Source organism: Typopeltis vanoorti, chromosome 13, assembly GCF_054136105.1.
Source record: "Typopeltis vanoorti isolate ZY-2024b chromosome 13, IOZ_Tvanoo_1.0, whole genome shotgun sequence".
In the NCBI taxonomy this organism is placed as follows: domain Eukaryota; kingdom Metazoa; phylum Arthropoda; class Arachnida; order Uropygi; family Thelyphonidae; genus Typopeltis; species Typopeltis vanoorti.
Genome location: NC_143561.1, coordinates 120979799 through 120992296, shown reverse-complemented (window position 1 = coordinate 120992296; position 12498 = coordinate 120979799). Strand labels below are relative to the sequence as shown.

General features: G+C 36.9%; 1 protein-coding gene across 3 annotated transcripts in view; it reads left to right on the top strand.

Annotated features, from left to right (window-relative positions):
* LOC150100506 (activating signal cointegrator 1 complex subunit 1) overlaps positions 1-3182 on the top strand; it is a 215244-nt gene extending 212062 nt beyond the window's left edge. For all 3 annotated transcript variants that reach the window (XM_090403290.1, XM_090403289.1, XM_090403291.1), the window contains exon 9: positions 2259-3182. In XM_090403290.1, coding sequence (XP_090259416.1) covers positions 2259-2375 — 117 coding nt within the window. In that variant the 3' untranslated portion in view covers positions 2376-3182. The remainder of the gene's footprint in view (positions 1-2258) is intronic.
* The last annotated feature ends 9316 nt before the right edge of the window (positions 3183-12498 follow it).

Sequence of the window (12498 nt, the reverse complement as noted above, 5' to 3'; positions counted from 1 at the left end):
CACCATCTCGTTTTCTTCCAGTTTCCGCATTCTTCATCTAACACGTTCCAGAACTCATCTTTCTCCTCTGCTGTACAGCCAACTTTCGGGGTATATACACATAAGACAACCATTTGTTCTTCTCCAAGACCCAATTTCATTCGCATGATCCTGTTGTTCCTTCTATCCAGTACTTCACCCTTCATTCTGCCACACACCACAATTCCGACACCATTTTTTCCCTCTTTATTCGCTCCAGAGTAGAACAATTTATATCCATCTCCCAGTTCCTTTGCCTTTTCCCCTTTCCACCTTGTCTCCTGCACACAAATGTCGAACTTCCTCATCATGCCACCTCTCTTCCCCTTCCAGTCATGCTTCCAACATTCAGTGTTCCCACTCACAACAGCCTCTCCACCTGTTGGGCTTGCTTCTTTAACCACACCCGCCCTTGTCCACTTCTCGCAGCTGTAGGGCGATGTGGCTGCACATCGCTTAAGGGGGTACACCCTAGCCCTTATATTACTTTCTCTTTGACTCATTAGATCATAGCTAGAGCTGGCAGTGAAGTTTTACAACCAGATGCCCTTCCTGACATCACCCCATGCCATTTATCTGGGCTTGGGCCAGCACCTTGAGGCTAGCTTGCCTCCTTCGGTAGCTGCATAAGACGAAATGACTTAGCAAGATAGGAAAGATTCACCCTTAGTCCTCGCATACTCTTTTGGGGAAGATATACTGAGCCTTGGTTGAAGGAGGAAAACCTTCAATAATAAAAATCAATAAACAACAAGCAATTGGTTGAAATGTGGATAACACATTTATTTCAAATCTGACAAAACAACAAGGGAAGGCAGAAGCAATAAAACCATATTGTTTGCTTCACCCTTCTTTTATTACTCTGCTACAATGTCCATGCAATGAACATTCTGCTACTATTTGTTGGATTTTTATAAGTATCCATGTTATTTCAATAATTTTTACTTACTTACTCAAATTTTAATTTGTTTTGTTCAGATAATTAAAAAATATTTATTTAATTTAAGTCTGCCTGCAGACCACCTGTCCCATCATTGTGGACCCCAGGTTCTGACAGAGAAACACTGTCAGAACCTGTTGAGAAACACTGCTCTAAATCATCGGTTCCCAACCGATGTATGTACTGGGCCATTCAGAGGTACACAAAAAATAATTAGTAATGGTGAGAAAACAAGTAAACTATTTTACATTCAGATATGCACTGAACAAAAGTGTCGGTATTTAAAAACAGCTATTTTTAAAACAAGGGGTACAATTTATAGAGATGGGTTTAACCCGACACTGGTGAGGTGAGAAAATGTAACAAAAGTGGTAAGGTGGGACCCACCCAAATAATATAGTGTATTATAGAAATCCATATCTTTTTAATCAATATTAGATTATGTATTGTGTAAGTGTCTTATAATTTTACAGAATAAAACGCAGACCCACCAAATTAACTCATGGTTACTAATTCTAAATCAATTTCACTATCATCTCTGCTAAATGGCTCCTCGTTTGTCAAAGTGTCATCTATAAGTTGACATAACCTCTGTTCTTCCTGCTCATAACTCATCTGGTAAAAAAAAGATATTCTCAAAATACCTTCTAAATATTTACGAAAACGTAATTGCTTATAGTTGATATGTAAAAATATAGAAAACACAGCAGTAACGATAATATTTTAGTAGAATATACATGAAAACTTACCTTTCGGAAGGAAATATAGTCACACTTTTGGTAAGGTGGGATCTGGTGGACCCCAGCACGCTAAACTTGCTTGCGCACAACAGCCTGTCATCTATGGTGTTGAGTAGCGGGTTACAGGAGGGGAAGCTATACTGTGGCATGACTCACTGCCATGCGTTGTTTAAAAGTTAGTCAAATTAAAATCTTTGAGGTCTGTGACACCCCACCTTACTAACACCGGGTTAAAAGGGGTACGCAAGTGCAAAAAGGTTGGGAATACTGCTCTAAATAAATCACAAGAATTGTGATTTACTTATGAGAGAGCATGATAGTGAGAGACTATTAGGAACCAATCTCTAAAAATGAGAAGAGGAACGTGTGCATTCTCCCTAAATGATTTAGCTTGTGTAGAAATGTGATAACGATACAGGGGCTTGATAGTAACACTGGTGCTGAGTAAATGTTTATTTTACACTGTTTAAATTATTATCTTCCTTTTTTACATATAAAACTGAAATGTTTTATTTAAGGAATATTTTTTTTTTTTAAACTAACTGCATTTTTGATTTCAGAAATTTGAGAAGCATGTTTTTGGAGAAACAAGGATTTCTGCTGTTCATCTTTCTGTACTTCATTCAACAGGTGAAGATGGATATTATGTTAATTCTGCAACAATAAACTTACCATAAAAAAAAATGTAGATAATGCATCTTGCTCAAACATGGCACTGTCATGTTGTAAGTCTTATGACTTTTAATACGTGAGGTTGATATATAATAAAAATTCCTTCCCATTCGTATTCATTTGACTCAAAGAGAATATATTACAGGATTGGTTTAAAAACATTTGTATAAATTCAAAGTTGTGAGCATGCCTACACATTACATACTCACTCAGGAATTGTAATTATTTGTTAATTTTATTCAGTGAACTACTGAAACGTTCCTCAGAGAATCAGTTCTGTTCTAAAATATATACGAAACTTCCACATAAGAAACTGTTGATCCCTACAAGTTCACTGTGTTGAGATGGTTTTATTCTTTACTTGTAAAGATCAACTTTTCCTTTTAAGAAACTGAACAAACTAAAACTAGAAATAGAATATCAAATAATCATCTTCACTACTTATCAGTTGATTTCTTATTTGGAATCCCAATGAAATGTGCATATTGATTTTGACTTAATGTGTCATTGATGACCTTATGACAACAGCTAAGTCATAAGACTGGAATGATGAAATGCAAGCAAACAGGGAGACCTATAACTCAGTAGTACTATATATGTGCTTTCTTTTAATTGGCAGATATATAGTACTACTGATAGTAATTGCAGCATAAAATGCTGTATTATATTATTAATAAACAGTAATTAGTAAAATTGTTATACTGGAGAAAGTAAGGGAACATGACATTTTTAAAAAATGATTTTTCGTGCATCTGGAAATGCTGTTTAATGTGCCTGTATTCCTCCTGTTGTAATAAAATTATTTTCTTGTATTTGGTTGAGTTTATTATTAATACACTGAAGAGCCAAAACATTATGACTACCTACTTAATATTATGTTGGTCCTCCAGATGTTGCCAAAACAGCTGTTATCTGCTATGCCATTGACCCTACAAGAATTCTAAAGGTTTCTTGTGGTATCTGGTACCAGCAAATCCTTTAACTCTTGTAAGTTACTTGGTTCATCTACCACAGAGCGGATGTGCTGTTACAATACAAACTGTGGATGCTTGATAGATTTAATTTTCCCATTGCCAAAACACCTTTGTGGACAGGTGTATTGTCCTGATCAATGATTTTTGTTTCTTCTGCAAACTGGATCTTTTCTCACGAATTTTTTCATCTAGTTTGGTTAAAAGATCGGAATAATATTCCCCGGTTATCGTTTTACTCTTTTAAGATAATTAATAAACAAAATGCCTTTAGCATCCCAAACACAGATGCCATGACCTTTCATGCTGATGGAACCAACTTGGTCTTCTTTGACACTGAACAACTGGCTTCTGTCTACTGTTTTGACTGCTGTATCGATTCTGGTGTGTAATGGTGAATCCAAGTCTCATCCATAGTAATAAACAGACACACAAAATCAGTTTTATTCTTGTTAAAATGCTCGAAGTCTTGTTCAGATTTTCATGCGAGTGCGTCTTTGATCTGCAGTGAGCAAGTGCGGCACCCATCTTGCGCAAAGCTTTTTCTTTTGCAATTCTTCATGCCAAAACATATCCTATTGAAATGCCTATAGTCTCAGCAATTTCACTCACTTTGACTCGCCCGTCATCCAATACCATATCATGCACTTGATCAATGGTTTCTGGTGTTGTTACACTTTTTGGACGTCCTTCACGTGAATCATCTTCAAGGCTGGTACAGCTACGTTTAAACTCGGCAGCCCATTTCTTAATTGTCAAAAATGAATCCAAATCTGCTGCTTGAGCAAATAACATGTATCAAAATCAAAACAACCAAATAGCTGTAAGGATCAATGAAAAAGTTACAGAATGGAAACTAATAAACAGGAGACCATCAAGGATGTCCAATGTCATCACTCTTATTTAATATCTTTATAAGATGAAATAGTACAAGGAAATGGAAGAAAAATATAAAACCTGCATTTGAACTGCACTTTATACCCTGCTTAATACCACTAATGACTGGAGAAAAAAAAAAAAAAAAAAATAGAATAGAAACTGGAGAAATGAAATTCCTACCAAGGACAGCAGGCTAATTCTCTGGAACAAAAAAAACAAAAGCACAGAAATATGCAAACAACTTAAAATAAACTCAGTATTGGATATTCGGTATATAAATACCGAAACAAGGGGATTGAATATACTGAAAGAATATATTGAATATACTGAAAGAATATATAGCTCAAGACTATCAAAAAAGACACTCCAATACCACCTTGTTGGAGGATAGGTCAGGGAAAGGTGGAATGACACTGGAACAGGCCACTGGGCTTAAATTTCTGAAAGGATGATGATCTGCAAGTGATTATTACCAATATTCATATTGTGTTGTCTCTGAAGTTTCTTCTTGCAGATTTCATTCTTCATCCCTTCATTTTATTTAGCCTTTTCACCTTTGGAATACTCTGTAAACTGCTGTAAAACATCTTTTGATCCGTGCCCAAGCAACATCTATCTTCTTTCTAAGCTGTACATCCAATTTGTCTCCTAAGCATAATTTTCATAATCACCACTTGGTGATTATTAAAGTCCTCTGGTCCCACATATATCTTTTCTTCACCAAGTAACCATATGACTGGCAACAACTAAAACTTTCAACCTTTGTGTACTGTCTGTTCCATATTGTGTAAGATAATTTCTGGAATTCCTTAAGAACAAGAAATTCATTCCCCTTATTCAACGGGGATGCTTAAGGGTCAACGCTGTATACCCAAGAGGAGATCCCCACATAGCCTTTAAAGGAATGCGGAGAACCGACCAGGGTTTCTGACCTAATGTCCAGTCCTCACCTTCTTGTGGTGCACCCTGTCAGGTATCTACTGATCAAATTGGATTCTTATTGGCTTAAACCAAAATACAGAAGAATTTTTTGAGGGAAAAGAAAGCAACTGATACAATGAAAAAGGAAAAGTGGGTCCTGGTTGGGAATCTAAATAGCAGATTAGGAAATGATTGTCAGACATACAAAAATATTTTGGGAAAATTTGGAGAAAAGAGCAAAGCTAATAATAATAATGACAAATACCTGTGGGATTTCTGCTCAGGACATGGACTGGTTATTACTAACACAATGTTACAACATAAAAACATACACAAATTCGCATGGAGAGAAGAGGCAAGGAATAAGAAAGTCTCATTGACAATGTTATTGTAAATAGTGATGTGTTTCTTCCTGGTGCATGACACCTGAGTGTACAGAGGATTTGAAATTGGAAGTAATCACTCTTGAGCAGAATAATATTGAAAAGAAAAAGATAAGAAAGTTTTAAAGTGAATAAAAGTTGAGCAGCCCTCAGATATGAACTGCAAACAAAAATACACAAACATTATTCAAGAAAAAATGAGTTTGAGAACAGGAACCAAACCTTGTCGATTCAGTGGCAAGCCCTGAAGAAAACACTGATTGGTTCAGCCAGAGAGGCATGTAGTGAGGTTGTCTGCAAGGATAGAAAAATCAGAACTCCATGGTGGACACTGGAAGTTAAAGAGACAGTGAAGGAAAAGAAGAAAGCATATCAAAAGTTCCTGGCAAATAAGTCAGTTTATGCTTAGAGAATACAGAAACAAATGTAACAAAGCTAAACAATGTGTAAAACTGGCTAAACAAAAGGCATGGTAAGACTTTGGAAAGAACATAGAAAATAAATATCAAGAAGGTGGCAAGATATTCTGGAGGTTGTTGAAGAAGCTCAAAAATGGAGGAAAGAGTGCTGTAAAAGCAATTAGAGATGATAAAGGTGACATGGAAACAGAAGAAAAAGATAACCTTGAAATATGGAGTAATTACTTCAAAAAATCGCTAAATGATACAAGAAGTGATAGCAAAGTGCTAAAAAACACTCAGCAGGCATGCAATCAGGAATACATAGCCATACTTAAAGTAGAAAAAGCCATCAAATGCCTGAAATGTGGAAAAGCAGCAGGAGTAGATGATGTTCGACCAGAAATGCTCAAGTATGGAGGTATAAAAGTCGTACAGTGGCTGCACTGCATAGTTCAGAAGACCTGGACAGAGACGAATACCAGATTGGAGTAGAGCTCTCATAATACCCATATATAAAAAGGGAAATAAAGCTGAATGTGAGAATTACAGAGATATTTCTCTACTGAGTGTTCCTGGTAAGACTTATACAAGTATACTTGAAAAACTGTTGAGAAGGATTGGGGAAGAACAATTTGGATTCAAGCCAAATAGAGGCTATCTGGATCAGTTTTCACGTTATGCAAATAGTTGAGAAATCATGGGAATATAACAAAGATCTGTATTTAAGTTTTGTAGATCTGAAAAAGGCATATGACAAGGTGCGATGAGAGAAGCTATTCAAAATAATAGTTATATGGTGGTGTCAATGGGGCATTATATTAAGCAATACTTAGTCTTTATTTGAGTTGTAAGTCAGCAGTTAGAATTGAAGGAAGTACAGGAAGATGGTTTAATGATAAATCTGGTGTCAAAGATGTACATTATCCCCTTTGTTATTCATTACATTATGAAGGAAAGTGGTATTAAATCCGATATCAAAATTCGGGATGTTTATGTCAGCGCTTTGCTTTATGCAGATGATGTCATACTTCTAAATAAATCTGCAAGATTCCCTGACTAAATGGAGTAACTGTTGTAGTAGATATGGTATGAAGGTCAGCAATAACGAGACAAAGACAATAGGCAGAACCATTGAAAATATTAACTGCATTGTGAATGGAGAACCTATAGAACAAGTAAAACATTTCAGCTACTTAGGCACGATTTTTACCGAAGATAGTAAATTAAATCTGGAAATAGATAACAGAATCAATAAATGCATGGTAGGAAGTCAACTGAATAAATTTATATGGAATAAGAGAGAAATTAGTCAAAACACTAAATTAGCTGTATAAGACAGTGTTCAAACCAATTTTAACTAATGGATCTGAGAGCTGAGTTAGAAGTAAAACACTTGACCAAAGACTAGAGACCATAAATATTAGTCCTGAGAAAGAATTAGGGGCATGAACAGATGGCATCAATAGCAATATCATATTAAAAACAAGTATAATAGGAGAGAACTTGACATTGTCAGCATCAAGGAATGCATTAGTAGAGCTAATCTCAGGTGGTATGGTCACTAAAACATAATGGACAAGGAAAGATCAGCAAAAACAAGTGTTCTCTGCCAGGTTGGCATGAAAAAGACCTAGAGGAACACAAAGATATTGGTAGATTGATACAGTAAAAAGTGCCTTAGAAGATAAAAATATAAGATCTGATAATGAGGAGTCTTGACAGTTAACAGACTGATTTTGAGGAAGATTGTAGATAGGAAGTTAGTAATGGTGTAAGTTTTTCATGCAATACTGTCATATCCTGTATACTCCTTGAGGATACACAGCAGGAATTTGATGATGATGATATTCCTCAATGTTATCAGTAACACCCTAATTAAAAACACTCATAATGACCACCCTTCTCTTACATGTTAAACCACGTTGCCTATATATTTCTTTGTTACAAGATCATCAGATTACATCAAATTCTCATCAGCAAAGTCGAGCCGTGCTTACCATGACACTAACAAGTTCTTTAGAATCACATCTTCTTCACTCCAGTAAATTTAAGTGTGCCTGTTTCTTGGTGAAATTAAATTTGAGACACCATCCTAATCTTGATCACTCAAAGTGCATGCCAGTCTCAAAGTTTTGGGACACATTTTGCCATCAATTCTTCATATGTGTTTCTCCCTGTAATAATTAAGTTATACAATCTTGTTTTCAAATTACAAAATTATCCATTATTTCTCTTTGAACTCTTATAGCATATTCTCCTGTTAACTCAGCTTTGACCAAGACAAGCAATAACCATCTTGTGCTACAAGTTTTGTAACACAAGATGAAATATAGCTTTCCAACTCAAAGTAGTATAAAAAAAAATCCACTGTACATGCTAAAGGCAACTTAAAAGAATTTTAACTTTATGTGGTAAGTAAAAGAAAGCATGAATGCAGACACTCATGTCAAAAGCAGATGTGATTGTTCAAATAATTTTCCTAAGATATATTAACCTGGTGTGTAAATATGACACACAGTGTTACCACTATGTTGGATAAAGATTCAGAGGTTCATAAGAATCTAGAAGTAGGGACATGGGATGTGAATAGATAGTAAAAGTGTTCAGCTGAACTGGCTATGCTTCTTACCTGGTTTATACTGGGTGGCATAAAATAACTTTCCCTCTTTGGAGGCATCTGTAGCTAAAACCTATAAACGGAATGAGACCAAATTTTATATTGAGACTTTTGAAAGCATGGGGAGATGATTTCTGCACAAAAAAAAAAAAAGATTTAGTACCAAAAGTCGCCAATAGGGGAAATTTTGGAACTGGCAGAGCAGAAGCAGTCAAAGATTTGCAGTAAATGCAGGTAAAAAGGATTATGCAAATTTTACTGTGCATATGTGAGAACAGTGCCACCAATTCCACATTCGAATGACTAACAAATTGTGCTAAATATGCGTCCTACCTTGCCTCAGCATGCTTTACTTGTTAAGTTGTTTTACCTTAAACAGTGCAATGCTGTAGTGGCCTTTCGGGAATTTAGAAAGCTTCATAACCTGCATACAGGTCTTATGTCAGCTGTAGCACAGAGCTATGATTAAGAAGTTTGAAGAAACTGGATCACTAGGAGTTAGACCTGTCAGAGGACAGAAAGCAGCGTAAGAAGAGACAGTAACAGACGTTGCTACTGTGGTGTTCGACGACACAGGGACCAGTACTGATCCAAGCGCTCGTGCCATAGCTCTCAACCTTGATATGGTTATGGTACAGTCTGGAAAATCTTACGGAAAATGCTCCACTTCTATCCGTATAAGTTCAGTCGTGTGCAAGCACTAACTACTGCAGATTATGATAAGCGCATGACCTTCGCACTAATGTTTCTTGCCCGAATGGAGGTAGACAATGACTGGCCTTGGAGAATATTGTGAGGTGATGAGGCTCATTTTAATCTGAATGGGTCAGTCAACACTCACAACTGCAGAATTTGGGCATCCGAACATCCCCAAGTGATCTAGCAAGTGCCACTAAATTCTCCAAAAGTAAACTGTGTGGTGTGGCTTCACAGCCGATTTCATAATAGGACCATACTTTTTTGAACGTATTACCCCTACAGGGCCTGTATCCTGTCCATTATTAGACAGATTTATCGACGAATGCTGGAAAATTTTATCATTCCTGCATTGCAGCAAAGACAATGTTTGGACTCCGTAATTTTTATGCAGGATGGAGCACAGCCACACATTGAATGTTCAGTAATGAGAACTTTCAGACGGCATTACTGCCTTGATCCCTGGACATCACTCCATGCGACTTTTGGCTGTGGGGGTATTTGGAATCCATTGTGTGTTGGTGACATTCCCAACTTGCATGTCTAGAAAGAGAACATAAAATGGCCGTTATGAACATCCAATCCGATTCCTTACGCTCAGCTGTAGAGCATGTTGCACACCTGATGCAATTTGTTGTATACAAGAAAGGTCAGCACATTGAGAATCGCATATGTGGTCGATGAATGCTGGAAAATTTTGTCATTCCTGCATTGCAGCGAAGACAATGTTTGGACTCCATAATTTTTATGCAGGATGGAGCACAGCCACACATTGAACATTCAGTATTTAAGTAATGAGAGGGTTATCGGTCAGTTTTTCCCGACGGCATGGCCACCTCGATCCCCGGACACACTCCACATGACTTTTGGCTGTGGGGGTATTTGAAATCCATTGTGTATGTTGGTGGCATTCCCAACTTGCATGTCTTGAAAAAGAACATAAAACGGCTGTTATGAACAGCTGTAGAGCATGTCGCACACCGGATGAAATTTGTTGTACACAAGAAAGGTCAACACATTTAGAATCGTGTGTGTTCCAGGGAACCCTGATGCTGATGAATAAAACATTATTTCCTGTGAGTTCAATCACTACATTAATTTCTCTCTCTCTCTCTCACGAGTTGTTTTAGTTTAATTATCATCATCATCACTGTAATGTGCCACATATCCAGCTGGAATAAGTGACGTGGCTGTCGCTTACACCGTAGAAATGTTATTATTCCATTTTATCTGCTTGTTTTTGGCTCCACCAACGCCAAAATTTCCCCTATTGGCGACTTTTGGTACTAATTTTTTTTTGCAGAAATCATCTCCCTGTGCCTTCAAAGGTCTCAATATAAAATTTGGTCTCATTCCATTTATTGGTTTTAGCTACATATGCCTCCAAAGAGGGAAAGTTATTTTATGGCCACCCAGTACTTTGCATCTCAAATCAGGGAAGATCCAAGTGCAGAAACTGATGTCTCTAATTATTGACTTAGCAGTATCTCTGTAGTGGTGAAGATTTTAAAGAACTTTGTAAACTTGCACATAGAAATGGTTTGACAGAAAAGCCATACTTTCGCAAGGAACAGGATGAGTTTACTAAAGGAAGGTCATGTTTTAGCAATTTCCACATTTTATAATGTTATGTTTGAGCTGAGCTGGATACACGATGATACTGCTAGACTTTACTAAGACATTTGACAGGGTGCAACAAGAACGGCACTTGTCTAAATTACAGGATCGAGGAACATAGACTCTAAACTTAGGTGGCTGAGTGACAGGTATCAGAAAGTAGTAAAGAACAGGGGTTGGGATTTGCTAGATTTAAGTTCACCAGTGGAAGGACCCCAGGGATCAGTAATTGGACCACCTTTTGTTCAGTCTATACAATAATGATATTGGGAAGGACCTGACATGTTCAGTTGTTTGCTGACAATGTACAATGTTAAGATAGGCATGGCTGTCAATTCAGTATTAGTATGTGTAAAGTTATGCACTTTGGTGTGATGACATTTCCAATAGTATATTATATTAGTGGGATTATATGTGGAGAAACTGATGAGGCTAGTGATCTGTTATGGTGAATAAAAAGTTGAAGTTCAAAGGTGACATAACAAAAATTGCAAATACAATTCAGATGATAACTGCAATGCTGAAACAAATATCAATGTGCAAGAAATAAGGTCATTTTGCTACTTGACATAGCCATGATATGACTGTGTGCACAGATTCAATCTCCTGGCTTGTGTGTGTGTGTGGAGGGGGGGGGGGGGGAGATACTGAAGCTGTGAAAAGAGTGCAGACGCCGTTAACTTGGCAAGATGTGAAAATTATCTACAACCCAAGAATTCTACAAATATCTGCCACCATGCAATGCAAACCCACAGCCTAAGTTGTTATTCAATATCAGACCAGCAAAACGTAGAAGTAGTCAGTATTTAAAATAATGTAATGCTAAAATTAATGTCATGCTCATAATCAGTAGATGGTGTTGATGGAGATGATTCGTAGTATAGGTTCGGTGTAGTGGTTGAGACAGTTGTAGGTGTCCTCCCGCGATGAGTCTTCGGGCTCCTTGAAGGTGTCGGGAATAATAATCTCACCTCTTGCATAATTAATCTTTTCCTTATAGTTCCTTCAACCATAAAGTCAATTACACCCAGCTTCTGTTTCATTAATAAATAAAAATGATGGAATATCAATATCTATAAAAATAAAATAAAAAAATAACTAGCAATTCATAAATGTCAAATACATAATGTATAATAAAATTTTAGAAGGAAACACAAGGGAAAAAACTAATCATAATAACAAGCACCTGGTAGGTTTCTGTTGAAGGCATGGACTAAATCCAATACAAAAACAAGGATAACAAATGACATTATTATGAATAATGATGTCTTGAGACTGCTACAAGACAGAAGTGTATAGGTGATTTGAATTAGGGAGTGACCACCACCTGGTGCTGAGCAGAATAAAAATCAGTGATAATCATAAAAAAGAGGGAGATATGATAGAAACATTTAAGTTACTTGAATGGTTTTACAGGACTGATGTAGGGGAAATATTTGAGAACTACTAGAGGGTGCAGAACAAGAGATCATCCCTCGAAGTTGTGTAATGGCGTGGTTAGTAGGGATGTGAGGACTGCATTTTTCACTTGGAGAGTAGTGAATGAACGGAATGGGTTGAAATGTCAGCTGTGAGCTATTTGTCTGGTAATGGGTTCAAGGAGGGGATACGATAGTTGTGTGGATAGTTTGGCTTTCCCATGA